Source organism: Triticum aestivum, chromosome 7A, assembly GCF_018294505.1.
Source record: "Triticum aestivum cultivar Chinese Spring chromosome 7A, IWGSC CS RefSeq v2.1, whole genome shotgun sequence".
NCBI classification, from domain to species: Eukaryota; Viridiplantae; Streptophyta; class Magnoliopsida; order Poales; family Poaceae; genus Triticum; species Triticum aestivum.
Window position 1 is genome coordinate 507594266 of NC_057812.1, and position 18730 is coordinate 507612995.

General features: G+C 42.0%; 1 protein-coding gene across 3 annotated transcripts in view; it reads right to left on the reverse strand.

Annotated features, from left to right (window-relative positions):
* The window catches only part of LOC123147868 (protein SWEETIE), a 33332-nt gene extending 18041 nt beyond the window's left edge, over positions 1 to 15291 (reverse strand). For all 3 annotated transcript variants that reach the window (XR_006473489.1, XM_044567188.1, XM_044567186.1), the window contains exons 1-19: positions 14993 to 15291; positions 14266 to 14473; positions 8951 to 9057; positions 8330 to 8566; positions 8134 to 8223; positions 7981 to 8068; positions 7250 to 7314; positions 6280 to 6384; positions 5557 to 5646; positions 5380 to 5460; positions 4928 to 4996; positions 3947 to 4072; positions 3273 to 3376; positions 2204 to 2336; positions 2009 to 2115; positions 1293 to 1409; positions 1042 to 1209; positions 194 to 280; positions 4 to 97 (exon numbers count right to left, since the gene is read on the reverse strand). Coding sequence is in view for 2 of the 3 variants with exons in the window: in XM_044567188.1 (XP_044423123.1) it covers positions 4 to 97; positions 194 to 280; positions 1042 to 1209; positions 1293 to 1409; positions 2009 to 2115; positions 2204 to 2336; positions 3273 to 3376; positions 3947 to 4072; positions 4928 to 4996; positions 5380 to 5460; positions 5557 to 5646; positions 6280 to 6384; positions 7250 to 7314; positions 7981 to 8068; positions 8134 to 8223; positions 8330 to 8566; positions 8951 to 9057; positions 14266 to 14473; positions 14993 to 15163 (2247 nt within the window). In the remaining variant the exon portion in view is untranslated. The remainder of the gene's footprint in view (positions 1 to 3; positions 98 to 193; positions 281 to 1041; positions 1210 to 1292; positions 1410 to 2008; positions 2116 to 2203; positions 2337 to 3272; positions 3377 to 3946; positions 4073 to 4927; positions 4997 to 5379; positions 5461 to 5556; positions 5647 to 6279; positions 6385 to 7249; positions 7315 to 7980; positions 8069 to 8133; positions 8224 to 8329; positions 8567 to 8950; positions 9058 to 14265; positions 14474 to 14992) is intronic.
* Positions 15292 to 18730: the final 3439 nt, after the last annotated feature.

Below are 18730 nucleotides of genomic sequence, written 5' to 3' on the forward strand. Positions count from 1 at the left end.
TACCTGAGGAAAGTTGCTGATTTCATCATCCCACACACATGGTAGAAATCCATCAACACCACCATCAAAAGCTCGTAGTTCATCCTCAAATGAATCCCTGATAAGTAATAACCAATAAACCATCATAAATATTTCAAAAAGAAGACAGCGGAGTTGGCCATAGTTCAGTACAAACTCATACTTGGCACGCTACCTTCCAGGTATCCACGGGCCCAAAGAAGCATCTCTCTTATCTAACAGAAACTTCAAGCATGAGCTTTCTTCCCATCCGGAAGGGTCACTAGTTTCATCACCCGGAACGTTAATACATAGAACAAAAGGCAAGTGATACAGTATTACAGGAATGCAGAATGCAGAATGAGAAAAAAGAAGGGAATATTGGCTGTCAAATGCTGAAGATGAATTGCATGCTTTAAGTCTCTATTTTTTATAACACACCAAGGACCTATAACGTAATTACAAAAGTTCGATCATATTGGTTGTTCGTGTAGCCAGGCAGCTTGATGAAGCATATGTGAAAATAGCGATCAAAAGAATAAATTGAAAAGACAGGATTGCCTTTTAAGACCATGATAATGCCATATTGTGGAATCATTCAGAGTTTTAGAAAGCAATTCATATACAGCACAATAATGTCCCAATGTTGGCAGCACTAAGGACAAAACAGTTATGCAAATTGTACTGTGGCACTGAGTCCCAGAAACGTTTTCTTGGAGCGTTTATTGCAGTTCAAGTATGCTTGGCAGACCCATTTGAAATCTCTCTTGTGCAGATATAAATCCTAGTTAAACAATTCTTAGTAGTCAAATACAGTTGCACAATTCTATGTAGTCGATTACATTAAATTGAGTAGATGGACTGGAATAAACAAACCAATTTAGGGTAATTGAGCACACAAAATTAGGTTGTGGGGCGTGCAGTGTAACGCTCCAAATAATCAGAAGGGGGTTGGAATGTATGGTCACAGAGGTTGGGAGTACATTTTAATGCATAATCACATGCCAAGCATATAATAAAACCATGCTATTCAAAATACACCACCTGAATGGGCTTGAACACAGCTGAAGCATTTGCTCATGCTCCGATTGATAAACCATTGGATTGGAAAGGGACTGATACGCCATCAGTGTTCTAGTTGTGAAGAGATTCAGTGCAGACTTGAGATTTGGCAGTTGCTTAGTGCTCAACGAAGATATAAGGGATAAAGCTCTGCATTGTACAGCTTGAAACTTAGCCTTCACGGAATACACACTAAAGACTAAAATAGGAATTCAGCAGTGAATTTTACGCACCCACCAAGGTAGGCCAGGACAGGGTTAAGTAAGATTCCACCATTAGCAGTTGCGATGATGGGAGAAACGAAGCTTCTTATGAAAGCAGTAAGAGCCTCGATTGCAACGGACAAAACGCTGCAGCAAAAAGCTAAACAAATCAGCTAATTAACTGGAAAAAATAGAACTTTAGCAATGACAGATTTGCAGAAGTTGTCAAGTGTAATTTTTTCTTTATCTCTACTTTCTTGTTTTATCTGCTTGTATCTGGTAGGAACCGATGTGAACCTTTCATGACATTGTTGTCTATCTTAGTTGAGGTGGCTAGGGACTTCTATTCCTATAGAAGGGCAGGCAGATCATTGAGATCCGTAAGCAATAAATAACCAGAAGTTCTAGTTTCCCCCTCCTTCTCCAAGGCTGCAAAGACCTAATAACTATCTACCAACTCAGGGAAGAGCGCTGCCGACGGCTAGATGAGGGTGATCCCTTACAATCGATTGCTCTACTTTCAGTCTTCAGACCCATGCCCAATCATGCATGTCACAATTCACAACTTGGTATCAAACAAAGAATCATGTGAGAAATAGAAGTATCAAGGTTGCAAAGCTTGGAGGTATGGAAGATATAGACATCCAGGACGACAATGAACGGTATCACAAAAATGTTTTTGAAGCTATTATGAAACTATCTATGAACTAGAAACATGCAATACATGTGTAGTTGCTGAAACGAACCGCAGTTCTGATGCCCAGTCCTGTATATGACTAAGGTACGACTCAGGATTTCCAGTAAAAGGACTAGCCCATAGCAAAAGAACATCAAACACTTGATCTTCCAGCTCCTGCATACATACCACAGAAAAGAGCCATCGATATGTAAGCTTTATAGCAATATATATACATGAGACACATAGACAGTATCTGCAATACCTCTTTTGGCATGGATGCTAAAAGAGAAGCTAATAACAACCAGCCAGCTTCACGCTCTGCTATAGCAGCCACTGGGTTTCGGCTGAAGCCATTCAGCATCTTTTTTGACAACTCAAGTACGGAATTGGGCAGCCTGCACGTTTATTGAATAGGAAAAGTAAGATAAATTTATAATATATGAAGGTCAAAACATTGAAAAAAACAAAGAGCGCTTATTCCTTGGGCATAATTTCCACTAACAGAAATAATAAATGAGAATTATCCATTCTAACATTGTGATTTTAATACATGTTGGCACTGTTAAGAATGCTTATCAAAGTTATGAACCTGCGGCAATACATCCAAAACAAAGTTGGCACAACCTAGTATCATACCCTTTTCACGCCAAATATATGGTTCAGATTTCAGAATATTAGAGCATTTATAGCCTTTTCATGCCAAATATATGGTTCAGATTCCAGAATGTTAAAGCATTTCTTTATCCATTGCTTCTGCTTTGTTCACATGAATAACAAGGTAGGTTCTGTATCAACTACAGAAACGTAATGCTAGGTGCTAGTTCATTCATGAAATTATTTGTGTTATTATGCCGGAAGGGACTTTGATAGTCAACAGGTGAACGAACTGACAACAACAATGACGTACACTTTAAGGGGGTGCTAATGGTACTCAGAGATATATGAGACCACGCAACACACCATAAAAAATATTGGTTCAACCCAATATTGAACGTAGCCCCACCAGATCACACTGCCAAAGATCCAATCTAAAACTTGGCCCACGGCTACATCATTACCAACCAAACCTACGAATGCAGCAGCAAACTGATGCAACAAACCTTAGGCAAATTTCTAAAGCTAAAAAATACTATGAAGATGTAGTATTGAAACAATGCAAGCACCCCCACAAACTACTGCCATATGAAAACTTACGAATGCATTTGCCATTGACAAGTGGTGGGGGGAGAATACACAGACTTCAGATATATTTGACCAAAATGTATATCTTCATTCATTTACAATCAGAGGCTAAAACCAAGAAAAATATCGCGAAGTATAATGAAATGAACCTTGCAGGGTAACCAAGAAGTAACTTTGGCGAGATCGCAACGAGAGTAGCTAATACAGTAGCCTGTCCATGTAGCGAATCAAGCTCATGGTTCAGATTTTTACCCTGCTTCAAGTAAATTTATCAAGAGGGTAAATGTTAAGGCAGTAAAACTGTATCATGCACATATGATGACAAATACAGTATAAAGTAGCAATAACTAATGAAAAAAGATAAACCAATAGTCACTGATGAACATATTAAACTCATCCTATAGGAAAGTCCGGAGTAGATCAGCAAACCTCTGTACTGATTAATGAGTGAGGTGAGTAAAAACAAGTGTACAAAGACTCTCTCTGTCAGTGCTGCAAGTACTATGCTCTAGCCTTACATGTATTTATCATGCTGTAGCTGTATGCATGATGCATATTTTTTAACCACTGTTTCCTCTATGTGAGACAGCAGAAAGTAATTATGAAGCTGCAACACAGATCAATTCTCAAGATTGTAACATGAGAGGTTCAATTACAATTAGAAACAGCGACATCGGTTGACTCTGCGCTTTAAAGAGTGACTATTTAAGTACGTACTAAATATTAAAGTAGCATGGCTAGCTGTGCATGTGAACATCCGGAACAACCGCTTATCCCTAGGTATAATAAGTTTATGAAATGCAACAGACAAGCTTCACTATACCTTATCAAATGATAAAGTCTCCCTGAGAGCATGTAATGTTGTAATACCATATGAGACTAAACCGCCAACACATGTCGGATCAACTTCTGCTAAAGCACGCAATGTTAAAGCTGCCTCCACACGAACCTATACAATGTCAACAAAGATATTAGGGTTGATCAACCACTTAAGACAACATTCAAAGGAACATCAGTAGCATAGATTGATGGTAACAGAAATTTAAGCATGGCTTGTGTTTCATTTTTAGAAGAAACAACTGTACAAGGTGCAGCAACAGCAGGACATACCAAAATGACTGCCACTATATTCAGCTTTCAATTTACTCATATTAAAGGGAACCTTGTAAAATATAATGGAAGATCACAGTAATATGCAGTTTTCCTCGGTAGTCAGTAATTCAGTAGGCAGCAAGATCAACCAAATGATACACTGAATGTGAAGTTCAGACACTGCATGCAAATTTTGTATCGACAAGCAGGCAAGTGTGTGATAACCTATGTTGGTCATTTGCAGGAAACAGATTGATGAAATATGATATGCAATCAGAAAAAATGAATATTGGCACCAGAAAAGTAAGTATATGTGTAGTTTACTCAACATCAATGGTTTACTATTTCATTGATGTCACTGATGTTGAGAAAAAACAAGCAGTTGAACAATGAAGAAAATGTTCTCAAGACGGGGTAACATGACATGTAATATAGCAATGGCACAAACAAGTGGATCTGTCACTACATGGTTATCTAGTCATCTAGTAATATATATCTCTGAAAGCTGAAATAGAACAATGAAGAAAATAGAATAATTTTGTAGCATACATCCATCATACATGAGGTTTTTCAGTAAGCTACGTGTGTTTAATCATAGAATTGCATAGCAGATATGTTACAGCGGAGATGATGTGAAAAACAAAATGTTCGTGTACTTGTGAATTTAAGAGTACACAAAATGAAAATTCAGGAAACCTATTTTGCAACATACATTTGCTGAAGAATGAGATAATGCTGCAACGACTGTGTTATCAAGAATATCCTTGAATTCAGATGGAACCTGTGTGATGGAGCATGGGATGTTACTCATGTACGCATAGCATTGATCCAAAAACAGAAAATTAGCTGAGTACTATGGCAAAGAGATATAAAGTGGAAACATCATTGCTTGTGGGAATGATATATGAGGCTCAGAGCCACATGTGAGTAACACATTGGAAAGTACTTTTCCAACTTCATGATCTCTGTGATGGTACTGAGCAATTGCCCATAAGCAGATAGCCAAATAAGAATAACACTTTCGCCAAAGAGAATATAAAATCATACACATGAGTAGCTGGAAATGCATAAAGTATGCCATTTGGTTGGGTAATAACAATTGAGGCTGCAAATTAAACAGGGAAAAAACATTGATAATACATCATCCCTTCCGAGTGCAAATACCTCGCCCAAGCTTCTCAAGAGGTAAGATAGAATGCGTAATGTTGCCACTCTCGTCGGACCAGAATAATTTGAAGACTCCAACTGCACTCAACAATACATACAGAAATTCAAAGGATGTAAGGAAATTAACTCAGGCTTTTTATACTGTTTTTTAGAACCAGATTGAAGCTACCGAACCTTTTTTCCCAGAAATACCAAAAATTCACCCTGCGTTGGCTCGGTCATCTGGTCAGCAAAACCAACTCGGAGGACATATAGCACACATGCCTGGGCATTTAGATATAAAAGCAATAAGAACCTTTAAACTAAAGCAATTGAAGTGGAATAAGAAGGGGAGCCTTGGAGCAGCGGTAAAGCTGTTGCCTTGTGACCATGAGGTCACGGGTTCGAGTCCTGGAAACAGCCTCTTGCAGAAATGTAGGGAAAGGCTGCGTACTAGACCCAAAGTGGTCGGGCCCTGCGCAAGCGGGAGCTACGTGGACCGGGCTGCCCTTTTTTTAATTGAAGTGGAATAACATTTTCTTGCCAGTATTTGATATCCTGTTTTCTTAACAAACAAAATTACAAATTCACACTAGTTAAGACTAATTGGAAACAAGCATCAAACTGCTGGGCTCTTACAAAGCTCATGTTCCACTTCTTGTGTCACATTTCTGTCATCTATAGGTGAACTCATTCCATCTGGACATGTCATATTTCTAGGTAACTCATGTAGCTGCATCAATACGTCCTCAAAATAAATTCTAATAAAATGATAAACCACTTGTGGAAAAAGCAGTCTCTCTTGTGAAGGAAATATTTGCTGACAGTACAGCCCTTTAAAACATAATAATAAATGGTTGAAAAATAATATGGATATACAAGTTCAAACTTCAAACCAAAATTGACAAAAGGAACTACCAATGCGTGTGGATCAGGAGAACCATTCCCTTGGAGAATTTCCATCACTTGTACAGCATAGTTTTGAAGTTCACTGTCCAGGGTACCGTACTTCATATGGATCATCTGCACCAGACAGCTTTTGTTAAAAAAATGAAATATCAATGTGCTACAAAATGCAATCAGGCTACTTGTGAATTAAGGTAAATTTGGTAGAATTGAGGCGTAGAATCTTTCTAGTTCAAACAGGAAAAAGACAACTTTTGTGAGGGAGCCAAGTGACAATAACTAGTAGGATGTAGGTATGTTCTTTTTTTTTTGGCTAGCTAGAAGAAAAAGCGCCGATGTTCAAGTTAAAGAGGACTTAAATCCCATTAATGGGGTTGTACATCCGCTCACCCACCCACTGAGCTAAGCCGGTTGCTAATTCAGTACAGCGACAAGCTAACAATTGAAAGATAAATATAATGAAGTTGAGATGGCTAATGATGCATCCCTTAGGATGGAAGTGAACGGCAACAACCCTTTGAAAGGGTATTTACTAACATTTTTAGGTGTTCATGATAATCAGTTTGGTACATTGTATACATAGATAATTCAAGCCATTGTTCTTTTTCTTTATTTTTTTGAGCGAAAACAGTAGGGAAGGCCCCTGCTGCATCATTTTATAAATTTTTAAAAGATGGGATATGTACAATGGGTGAGAGGATGGGGCATAGTCAGATTACAAAATATCTGAGCCCACCTCAGCATTAAATTTCTCTTATCTTTGTGCATATTTGACCTCTGCGCCCTGTGGCACTCTAACTAGGATGTTTTCTAGTGTTTTTACTTACTTTATGGTCAGTTACGCTTACTAGCTCATCCTTGTAGTCTCCTTGCATAAATTTAGTCACCTTAGTATTGCACTATTCTAATTCCGTGATTTTTCTTTCACGTCTTTGCGTTTACTTCCTACAAAACCTTTATTCCTTTTTGAACAAAATTTTACCTGCAAAAAGAACACCCACGATAGAGACAAACCAACTCGGAGTTTCTTTGCATTGGCTCCATTTGCTACACAATAGGAAAACAGGGAACATATCAGTGAATGCACATAATGCACATAAGCATGGATTGTCGACTAAGTCACACATGACAGCTATCTGTGCCATATGCAGAAGCAGCACCGTGCTTACATTGGCGATATAATTCATAAAAAGAGCACCATAGCATAAATTTAAATAATTACAGAAAATAAGAAAAAGAAAGCATTGCACAGATTGCAATATCATATATCAATATAAAAAGAGGACCAAGAGGGAAGGAACCCCGATGATACATTCCTAGGAGGAAGACACTTGGATACACGTCCCACCATTGAGCTACCTAGGGATTCCCCATGTGCCCTATCCAAATATTGAGAATGCTAATTCTAGAGAGCCTTGAGCGTGCTACTAGCAATAAGCACATACTAGGATCAATGCCCATTTTTGGTATAGTGTGAGTTCGGCAACAAGTTTAACAATTGTGGTTCACACTAAATTCATACTGGTAAAGCATTGTTTCACTTTCACATGCCTCTCTTTCATAATGCTTTCATATTAGTTCCTTTTTAAATAAAGACAGCAAATATGCAAGACTTGAATGAAAAAACAGTATTCAGAACAGTGTTACAACTACATACACACTCATGTCTTTAAATAGCTTTCATCACACTTAGAAAAGGACACCATTATTTACCTTTAACAAATGGCAAAATTAAATGCTTCTGTATACCATCATCAAACTTCTTTGCAGAAACATTTTGTTTCTTTCCTCCTTTAGTTACCTGTCAACTAAAGTCATATACAGAAACTGACAGGAAAAAAGTTAAGAACATGTGAAGCTATATACCTGTGCATCTGGGTTCATTGCAAGAGCAAGTATGGCACCAAGTGCTTCTGCAAATGAATCTCTAACTGCTGACACATTATCTTCCAAGCCCTATAAAATGCCATCAAGCAAAGAATAAATTCAGCTAAAATAACTTCAATTACTGGTTTTTAACCTGCAGTAAACATGAGGAATAAATAAAATGAGTAAACGATACCTTAACGCAACAAGACATTGAAGTATCAAGTTCAGCCATCCCCAACCCAGGCCCGCCTATATTAGCAAAGGCCTTCAAGCATCGCGCTGCTGCTACTCTAACAATATATGATTTATCACTTATGCCTCCTCGCATGATTATGCGGAAAGCCTCCAAGTAAGCTGCACCACTACCACCACCACCAGAGCCTTCCAATGCATTCTCAAGCAAGAGGAGTGCGTCTTGCCTTACAAAGTCCTAGAGATTCAAGTAAGAAAAAAATGCTTTTACTGGTACAAACTAGAAAATGAACCAGGAGCAAAAAAAAAACACCAGAAACAGGGCTGGAGATCTGCATCAACACTATTAAGAAAATTGTGGGTCCTTGGAAACAAGAAAAAATAAGGAACAAAAAGTCCCACAGGTGAACATATTCAGATTTACGGTAAGTCCCTGATCTTGTAGGAATTATTGTTTCTAGACAAACAAAAGCAAGTACTCCACATATTTTAACATAGATGTTGTATTGCAAGAGAAATAAAAAGATGATATGAATACCAAATAACAGTCAGATAATATTCTGTAGAAGGCACTGGAATGAACAGAAAGAATAATAAGGAAACTGAAGGGAGAAGCACAGACCTCATGATACTTCATTAGTTTTGCTACGATGTTTGATGTCTCAATCAATCCTGCGGTAATCTTGCGCCCGAATAAGTGGTAAATTTCTCCTAGGCATTGCGCTGCACCTGTTAGGAAATTATTATTTGGTTTTACATCATTAGAAACACAATCACAATCCATAAGCAGACCACATCGTTATAGCGTGACTTCTAAGAAATAACGGGGGACATCTGGTCCAGATCATTGCACAATGCGCACCAGAGAAATGCATTACTACATCATACTATTACTTTCTGCAGGCACATAATCATAACCAAATAATCTAAGCCACTCTTAATAATAATCATAAACTCCGCTTACGTTGTCTCAACATAGCCAGTCCCAAGCCCGGGTAAAGGAGGAGGGTTGTGATAGGCTTGGCGAGCCAACGGCAAAACCCAGCCACTCTTATGGAGATGAAACCCAGAAGAACATCGTTGGGGCGTAACCCTCTTAGCGATGCACCATATGGGAACCCAGGTGTGGTGTCAAATGGGCAAGGGCCGGGCCATCACCCCCTTGGTGGCGCGCCGTATCTTGATCTGGATACGGTGACAAGTGAGCAAGGATCAGGTCGTCACATCCTTAGTGGCGTGCTACATCGATGCCCGAGTGTAGTGAAAAATAAGCGAGGGTCTTCGCATTTTTCTCGAGAAAACGCAAAAGAATTTGTGTTTCATTTCATTGAACAGGAAGACATCGGGGGTACAACCTCCAGAAAGGAGGGACACACACACACACGACCGTCCTCACCAAGTGACTACAACTAGGTAAGGAGGTGCCCTCAACTACAGACACGCAACGACATCAGGCCTTGCCCAGCCTTGCCTCCAGCCACAAAGTATGGAGTGGTAGACGTCAAGAGGCGAGGGGACCGGATTATCCTGGTCAAAACTGTTAGTTTGGGGACTTGGTTCTCAATGTTATCAGCGTGTATGCACCGCTAGTAGGCCATAATGAGAACACCAAGAGGGAGTTCTGAGAAGGCCTAGAGGACATGGTTAGGATAGGACTGTACCTATTGGTGAGAAGCTCTTCATAGGAGACCTCAATGGCCACACGGGTACATCCAACACAGATTTTGAAGGGGTGCATGGGGGCTTTGGCTATGCATCGGAAATCAAGGAGAAGATGTCTTAAGCTTCGCTATAGCCTACGACATGATCGTAGCTAACACCCTCTTTAAAAAGAGAGAACCGCACTAGTGACTTCTAGTAGTGGTCAACACTCTAGCCAGATTGATTCCGTCCTCTCAAGAAGAGAAGATCAGCGTGCTTGCCTAGATTGCAAGGTGATACCTAGAGATAGTATTGTCCCTCAACATAAGCTAATGGTGGTTGACTTCCGCTTTCGGATTTGTGTCAAGCGGGATAAGCGCGCCAAAGTCGCTAGAACAATGGTGGGAAGCTCAAGGGGGAGGAGCTCAGGCTTTCAAGGAGGTCATTAAGGAAACCCTTGGGAAGAAGGAGGTGACGCAGACAATATGAAGATGAAGATGGCGACTTGCATTCGTAAGGTGGCTTTGGAGTAGTTTTGAGTGACCAGGGGAAGTAAAAGCGAAGCTAAAGATACTTGGTGGTGGAGCGGTAGCAAAGAAGGCCGCAAAACGAGCTGTGAGTGAAGCAAGAGGTCGGGCGTGTGAGGACCTCTATCGGCGCTTAGACACAAAGGAAGGCGAAAGGGGCATAAGATGGCCAAGATCCAAGAGAGAAGGACGAGGGATGTCAACCAAGTCAAATGCATCAAGGACGGAGCAGATCAGCTCCTGGTGAAGGACGAGGAGATTAAGTGTAGATGGTGAGAGTACTTCAAGAAACTGGTCAGTAGAGAGAATGAGAGCTCTACCATTGAACTAGACGACTCCTTTGATGATACCAACAAGCGTTTTGTGCGGCAAATATAAAGTCTGAGGTCAGGGAGGCTTTAAAAAGGATGAAAGGAGGCAAGGCGATGGGCCCTGATTGTATCCTCGTTGAGGTGTGGAGAGGCCTCGAAGACAACGATAATATGGCTAACTAAGCTTTTCAACCTCATTTTTTGGGCAAACAAGATGCCAGAAGAATGGAGGCGGAGTATATTAGTACAGATCTTCAAGAACAAGGGGGTGTTCAAAGTTGTACTAATTACCATGGAATCAAGCTAATGAGCCGTACAATGAAGCTACGACAGAGAGTCATTGAGCACCGCTTAAGAAGAATGACAAGCGTGACAAAAAATCAGTTTGGTTTCATGCTTGGGAGGTCGACCATGGAAGCCACTTCCTTACGACAACTTATGAAGAGATATAGGGAGCAAAAGAAGGGCCTGCATATGGTGTTCATTGACTTGGAGAAGGCCTACCGATAAGATACCGCGGAATGTCATGTGGTGGGCCTTCAAGAAACACAAAGCACGATAATGTTGTGACAAGTGTTCAAACAAGTGATGGACACTGATGACTTCTCAATTAAAATAGGATTGCACCAAGGGTCAGCTTTCAGCCCTTATCTTTTTGTTTTGGTGATGGATGAGGTCCCATGGTGTATGCTCTTTGCGGATGATGTGGTGCTAGTAGATGATAGTCGGACGGGGGTTTATTAGGAAGTTAGAGCTACGGAGACAAACCTTGGAATCGAAAAGTTTTAGGCTTAGTAGAACTATAAAACTGAGTACATGAGGTGTGGTTTTAGTACTACTAGACACAAGGAGGAGGTTAGCCTTGATGGGCAGGTGGTACCTCATAAGGACACCTTTCGATATTTGGGGTCAATGTTGCAAAAGGATGGTGATATCGATGAAGATGTGCCCCATCGAATCAAAGCCGGATGGATGAAGCGGTGCCAAGCTTCTGGCGTTCTCTGTGCTAAGAGAATGCCACAAAAGCTAAAAGGCAGGTTCTATAGAACGGCGATTCAACCTGCAATATTGTATGGCATTGATTGTTGGCCAACTAAAAGGTGACGTGCTCAACACAAGAAAGGATCGGGTCTGAAATGATGATATACATAATAGAGTTGGGGTAGCACCGATTGAAGAGAAGCTTGTCCAACATCGCCTGAGATGGTTTGGGTATATTCAGCACGGGCCTATAGAAGCTCTAGTGCATAGCGAACGGCTAAAGCGTGTTGATAATGTCAAAAGATGTCGGGGTATACCAAACTTGACATGGAAGGAGTCCGTAAAGAGAGATCTGGAGGACTGGAATATCACTAAGGCCTCCTTTGGTTCATAGGATAGGAATATTGTAGGAATAGGAACTTTATAGGAAGTGAGATGACATGCATCTCAATTCCTATAAAGAAAGAGATGTCATTTGATGCATAGGATAGGAATTTTTCCATTGAGTCTAGGCTAATGTTTTTTTTTCCTTTGAAATGTGAAGGATTGAACCCTATCCTACATAGGAATAGGAATCCATTCCTACAAACCAAAGGGCTCCATAGGAATTTTTCCTTTGAAAATCCTATCCTATGAAATTCCTACAAGATTCCTACAAACCAAAGGAGGCCTAAAGAACTAGCCGATGCTGATAGAGCTGAACAATGATTATTGTAATCCTCCTGTGATTTGAGTAACACAAGTGTTTTACCCGCAAAAAAAAAAGAACTAGCCATGGACAGGGGTGCATGTTAGTCAGCTATCCACATGCCAGAACAATGCGTTGGTTTCGAGATCTTATGGGTTTGAGCTCTAGCCTACCCAACTTGTTTGGGACTAAATTTGTTGTTGTTGTTGTACATCATACTATTATTTTTTGCATGCACATAATCATAGCCAAATAATCTAAGCACATCTTTGTATCTGAAAAAGGTACCTGAAGCTAGGGTCTATCTGCACACTCTTAGAGGTAACAACATTAGATTAAGATCTTCCATGAAGAAATGATGGTGTTTATAGCAATAGGCTTGCCACTATGCTGCGCCACAAATTTTGATTTTTCAAAAAAAAGGGTAGTTCTCTTCGGAAAAGAACTATTTCTTCCGATGTCGGACCAAGCGGTCGGTTGGGTAAATAAACCCGACCTCCCTTCATTCACTGATTGTGTGGTTGGTAACTCCACTTATAACATGTTGGAAAAGTAACACTTGTTTGAGGAATTGCACTAATTTGAATGTCGTTGTGTTTCTCTTATTTATTTCTTTTTGTTATTCGAGGCACGTGTAGGTAATATTTCAGTGCAACTTGCCAACTGGGCTTAGCTCAGATGGCTCGATTCCTTGTGGTGGAACTTGCCCACCCGGGTCAAGTATTAGACTTGGCACGGATGGCCGCATTTTCCTGGATTTATTCCAGGCTTTCCGGCGCTACTCTTTCAACTGTATGGTGTGCCCATCAACTACGAGCCGGTGACGCTTATAGGGTAGGGTGTGTGTATGTGCGTTTATAGGGGTGAGTGTGTGTGCGTGTATGTGAGCATCTGCGTCTGTACTATGTTTCTCAAAAAAAAACAGTGTGGTTTGGCTTGGCACACATTAAGATCCCTCAAGAAATTAGTATTTGGGGGATTATCAATGCGGGGGCTCAAAAATCTAGTTTTCGCAGAGAAGCCAAAAGGTTTTGGGGGAGAGAAAATAGGGTTATGCTTATCCACAATAAATACCTAAATATTCTTCTTAGCATTGAAATATTGTGTTGTCTCCCTATTTCTAATTAGAGGAGCAAGACGGAATCACAAGAACGCCAGTGCTACTAGGCAAATGGTAGCGATGGCTTCACCTTCGATGGCAAAGGTGGTGCAAACTTCAAGAGCGAGAGAATGACTTTGATGGGACAATCAAGCTAATGTGGCAATGGTGGCGAATTTAACGGGTCAATTAAACAAAGAGTGTGCTGGATTTGAGTGATAGTGTCTCATCACCTATGAATGTATTGGCCCAGACTCAAATAGAGCGGCAACAATAACTAAGAGTGAACTGCTGGTAGTTCAGCAATCACAAATAGATGCATTGTGAGAGTAAAATATAAAAGCTCAATTTTTCAAGATGGTGAACTCATCCAACACAATCTCGCGTACTCAAAATTTGAACATTCAAAATTGCATGACTAGGTGATGTTTACAAGATGTATCTGTTACACAGCTATACAACAACACTACTATTGGGTCTCGACAAGTAAACAGCGTAGATCCTTCTTTTCATCATTCAGCTAATGAGAGTATTTCCATGATTTCTCTTTTTTTGATGATTGTGGGCATTTATGTTCACCCACTGGCTATATGTCTATAAGTAAATGGATTTTTCAATAGATAAATTACAACTGCCAACACATTCGAAATAAGTTAAGAAATCTATACAGCATGAATTATGATTCCTAACCTGCACATGCCATGGGATCCGCTCTTTTCACATCTACCAACCACCCCTGCAAGGTGCTCGCCCTTGAGTATACTGATATTGCATCACCTTTCTGAATTATCCGCCCCATTGCTGATGACGCCAACCGTCGAACAGGGCGGCAAGCACCAAAGACAAGCAAGGACTGGAGAGCATCCTCGCATTTCCTTTGCCAAAGTTGTATGGTGTCCTGAATAGCAACATCAAACACACAATTAAAAATCAGAGGTACCAAGAAAATCCTCCATTCATCACCTGAAGGTGCATATTACACTTTGTGGGTTAACATAATAAAAGAGCGAACTTCCTCATGGTGGCTCATAGTACATCGCAAGTTTAACACATGCAAACAGGAAGGGATGCAAAATTGTGAGCAATTTTCAGTTCAAATGCGTGTCAATCATGAAGCATTTATTTACTTCTTCTGCCCCCTCAGCCGCAGCTAAAAGCAACCATATGAACCGATACTAGGATCCTCCGACCCAGCAACTAGAACAGACTAGAGCTTTGCAAGGAGCCAAGGACACTGAACTCTAGCAGTGAACTACCGAAATTACTCCCCAAAGCGAGCCAATTCAAGCAGATCACGGCACAGCAACACCGATCCAGGGAGCTCGTGCGGCAGTAGCATACGCGTAGGCATTGCTATAGCAGCAGGGATCTGGAAGGTGAGATCTAGGGCAATGGGAGAGGAGGGTTGGGGCGCGACCTTGGGGGCCTCGTCGAGGGCGGAGGAGAGCTCGGAGAGGAGGTCGAAGCAGAGGAGCGCGTCGGGGGGCTTCTGCCTGGCCGACGCCACCACGGACTCCAGCTGCGCCACCAGAGCGCCGAACCGCGACAGCGGAATTGGCTCGCCGCCGGCGACGCCGCGCTGCGCCATGCGAAAGGTGGGGGAGGAGGGAGCGGGAGGGCGTGCGGGTGTTTGGGCCGATGGCCTTTTTCCGGTACCAGTGGGATGGAGATCTAGAGTAGACGTGCCGCGCGGTGGGGTGCTTGGTTGGTAGTCAAAAAAATTGGCTAGCCAACATTTGGAACTCCAAAGCTTACAGCATCCACAGCCAGGCGCTCTAGACCGGCCTCAAACGCCGGCGAGGCGGTCCGGTCACGAAAATCTGACTCGAACAGGCGCTTCAAACAGAACTTAAACACCCGGGCTGACCAGCATCCTTGAAATCCAGCCAAAATATGGAACGAATATGAGGTGTCTGGGCGCGCCCGCCACGTCGGACTGACGACGGGGTCCCATGCGGAAACGCCCAAAAACCTGGCGGTCCAAACCTCGTCTCTTCCTTGGACCGATGTCGCCACGTGGCGCCGCTCCAGCGAGCCGTGTAGTGACTAGCCCGGCTATTTAAGTCGACGCCAGCACCGAAACCCTACCATCCATATTTTCTCCGTCTGTCCGCCGCCACCGCCACTTTCCACTCCCTGCCCGCCTAGTAGCCATGCCCCCACGCCGCCGGGTGAGGAGCCACCTATTTCTACCGCCGGAGCGCCGGCTCGAGGTCCTTGAGCTGATCCGGGCAAGATGCGAAGCCCGGATCGCCGCGGGGCTACCTCCGGATGCAATGAATCCGAAGAAGGAGGATATGGGGACCCTGGTGACGCAGATCTATAGGCGAAGCAGCAAGCCATCCTCGATTCCCTCCGCTCGGAGTCGGCTGTGGAGGCCAAACGTCGTCGGCGGCAGGAGGTGGAGGCCGTGGAGGAGGCGGAGATGCTAGGAGGATGAGCCGGGGCCCTCCTACGCGCCCATCCAGCAGGCGCCCGACACCGACGTCGTGGACATCTCTGACGATGAAGATTAGCTAGGGTAGCACGCAGGGTTTCTTTTGCATGCTTTGTATGGATTTATGGGTTAAACTATGAGAGACTCGGATGCAGAATGACTAATTTCAGGCGTGGCCGGTCACTGTCCATGGACGCGTCCGATCACGTCTGCAGGCGTTTGAAGGGCCAGATTTACAAAGTCCGGCTGTAGATACTCTTACGTATTAATAAATTGAAGCCCGGACTCAAGAGCTAGGCAGAAAGATATCAAGTTTTAATAGAGAATCTGCTAGACCAGGAGGAGATTCCCTGGATACAAAGGGGTCGAGCAAACTAGCTTTTACATAATGATCATAACACATCACATTTTCATAATGCAGCGACGGCAAGGAAGAAACGGAATTACATCATAAAACTTCTCAATATTGATGGGGTCGTGCTTGAAGGTACAGATAAACTAAAAGGCCATATGTTGATTATTTCTCTAATCCACTTTCTTCAGAAGTTCCACGGTCAGATTTTGTTGTGCTATCACGAATGAGGCGGTGTGTGACACAGAACATGAACGATGCTTTATTGTCTCCTTTCACCCCAAAAGATGTTAAGAAGGCATTATTTGACATTGGAGATCTCAAAGCTCCTGGCCCTGATGGATTACACACCGTATTTTATAAAAGGTTTTGGCCAATGCTAGGGGATGATCAGATTGATGAAGTCTTACATGTGGTGAATACACGCAAGATTCCGGTTGGTTGGAATAACACTGTCATTGTTATGATCCCAAAGGTAAATTCTTCATAGAAAGTTACTCAATTTAGGTCGATTAGCTTATGCAATGTGGTATATAAGTTAATCTGCAAAATGCTAGCAGCTCGTTTGAAAGTTTTTCTTCCTGAAATTGTTAGTCCCACACAAATTGCATTTGTCCCTGGACGCCCTATCACAGATAATGTGTTGGTTGCTTATGAGAGTTTACACATAATTAAAAATAGAAGAGACGGGACGGTTGGTTTGTGTGCAGTGAAACTGGAGATGCATAAGGCTTATGACCGTGTTGAATGGGTTTTGCTGAAAGAGATCATGTTGAAGTTGGGTTTTCATGAGAATTGGGTCAACCTGGTGATGCAATGTGAGACTACGGTCGAGTATTCTGTTCGTTTTAACTCTGTTGAAACTGATACTTTCATGCCCACTAGAGGTTTACGTTAAGGAGATCCTCTACTATCATATTTGTTCCTATTATGTACAAAGGGTTTAACTGTATTACTTGCACATGAAGAGGAGACTGGGAATCTACAAGGTGTAAAGGTGTGCAAAGAGGCCCCATCAATCTCTAACCTCCTATCTGGAGATGACTCACTAATCCCTATGAAAGCACATATGGACAATGCCCAAACTATAAAGAGAATCATGGACTTATATTGTGCTGCATCGGGACAATTGGTGAGTTTGGATAGATCTAGTATTTTCTCCAGTCCCAATACTGATGTTAATATGAAGGCCCAATTTTGTGCTTTACTGGATATCATGACAGAAGAAGCAATCAATGATAAGTATCTGGGATTGCCGTCTAAAGTGGGGATGGATAACACAGATTGTTTACAATAATTGATTTGTCATGTCATGGAGATGGTGAATGGTTGGAAAGAGAGGCAACTATCATTGGGTGGTAAAGAAATCCTTCTCAAGTTAGTTGTGCATGCTATACCATCATATGCAATGTCATTCTTTAAAATTCCTAAACAAGTTTGTAAAGGAATATCTGACTCGATGATGCACTATTGGTGGGGGGCAGAGACAAACAAAAGATAATACATTGGATGGCATGGTGGAAATTGTGGGTGCTGAATTGCAAAGGAGGTATGGGGTTTAGAGACATCCACTGTTTTAATTTGGCTCTTCTAGCAAAACAAGCATGGACGTTAGTGGATAATCCAAATTCTTTGTGTGGTGTTGTTCTGAAGGCAAAGTATCTCCCTGGTAGAGATTTGCTCAATGCTAAATTAAAAAGGGAGCTTCCTTCACTTAGCAAAGTATTATGTCACGGGTGAACACTCTGAAACATGGGTGCATCTGGAGAGTGGGTGATGGACAGAAAATCAATATATGGGATGACCCATGGATTCCTGGTTCATGCAACAGAAAAGTTGTTACTGTATGTGGCAACCATATCATATCAAATGTAAAGGACTTGATTGCTACTAATACTAACCGGTGGGATGAGGAACGGGTGAGGCAAACCATCTGGCGGGTCGATGTTCACCGAATCTTAGCAATTCCGCTTCCTAATTATGATATGGAGGACTTTATTGCATGGGGTATGTGATACCTCCCAAACGTATCTACTTTTTCCAACACTTTTGCTCTTGTTTTGGACTCTAATTTGCATGATTTGAATGGAACTAACCCGGGTTGACGTTGTTTTCAGCAAAATTGCCATGGTGTTATTTTTGTGCAGAAATAAAAGTTCTCGGATTGAGCTACAAAATTTACGAAGAATTATTTCAGAATATATAAAAAATACTGGCGAAGAAAATACCAGTGGGGCCACCAGGGCGCCACAAGCCCAGGGGGTATATCTAGCCATATCTCGGGCCAGGTCGGGCCTCGGGCCAGGCCAACAAAAACCCGACGTCTATGGGACAGGCCCGAGGCCCGCCCGACAAATTCCTACGTT